Source organism: Alligator sinensis, unplaced genomic scaffold (assembly GCF_000455745.1).
Source record: "Alligator sinensis unplaced genomic scaffold, ASM45574v1 scaffold3313_1, whole genome shotgun sequence".
NCBI lineage: Eukaryota > Metazoa > Chordata > Crocodylia > Alligatoridae > Alligator > Alligator sinensis.
In genome coordinates, this window is record NW_005845657.1 from 1 (window position 1) to 956 (window position 956).

The following is a 956-nucleotide window of genomic DNA, read 5'->3' on the forward strand; positions in this document are numbered from 1 at the left end:
AGGCCTGTCTCTGCCATCTCAGCCAGCTCAGGGCCGTCCCCCAGCTCCATCAGGCAGCTCCCCTGACTGTCCCCTGTGCCGGGGAGCCCGGCCGCACTCACCCCGCACCCGGATCTCCCGGGACTCCCGCTGCTCCCTGATGCGCTTGGCCCCGTGGTGGAAGCAGCACCGGACGCGCGCCCCGTCGTCCTGCACCGCGGCGGTGAAGGTCAGGGAGGCCGTGAGGCCGGTCGCGCTTCTCTCCTGCGTCGCGGTCCAGCCCGGGGGCAGGGCGCGTAACAGCGGCAGGCGCTCGGGGTCGGCCGTGTCCCCGTGCGGCTCGGTGGCCGTCCCGTCCTCGCCCTGGACCCGCTCCCACGTCACGGCCGTGTCCTCGGGGAAGGTCCCCTCCATGCAGCAGCGCAGGGTCACCTCCTGGCCCAGCAGGCACTGCTTTGGCCCCTTCACCTTGGAGATGGTGTAGGGGGGTTTCCCACCTGGGGTAGGAGCAGGGGTCAGTTTGGGCTGATGTGGGAGAAGCGTCCGGCCCAGGACTGGGGCAGGGGCAGGGGGTTGCCAAGAGCGGGGGTAAAACCCGGGCAGGTGCCGGTCTCTATGGACGGGCGTCCGTCTGCGCCCTCTCCGTGCCACCCCGCCCAGCCCCTCGCCCTCTCTCCCGGCTCAGCGCAGCGACGCCGATGGCCGTTACCTTTCCTCCTCCTCCAGCAGTAAAAGGCCGTGGCAGCCGCAGCTCCTGCTGCCACCGCGAGCCCCAGGGATGCTCCGATCACGGCGCCGGTGCGATGCGAGGCCCCACCTGGGACAGGAGCGGAGGGCGGTGAGAGCCCAGCCTGGCAGCCCGGGCCCAGCCGCTCCTCTGCAGCCCGTCTCTGCCGGGGCCCGGCACACCCCCCCCTGCCCCATCCCGGGGGGAAGGGGCTGCCCCAGCGCCGCGTGGCGGGCGCGGCAGGCGAAGA

The 956-nt window shown here is 72.9% G+C and overlaps 1 protein-coding gene across 1 annotated transcript; it reads right to left on the reverse strand.

Moving 5' to 3' along the window:
• Positions 1–27: 27 nt before the first annotated feature.
• On the reverse strand, positions 28–869 carry LOC112549121 (the record flags this gene model as incomplete). The annotated part of the gene is made up of 2 exons (XM_025195929.1): positions 28–476; positions 689–869. Coding segments are annotated over 2 exons (630 nt in total), but the record flags the coding sequence as incomplete, so codon positions are not given.
• Positions 870–956: the final 87 nt, after the last annotated feature.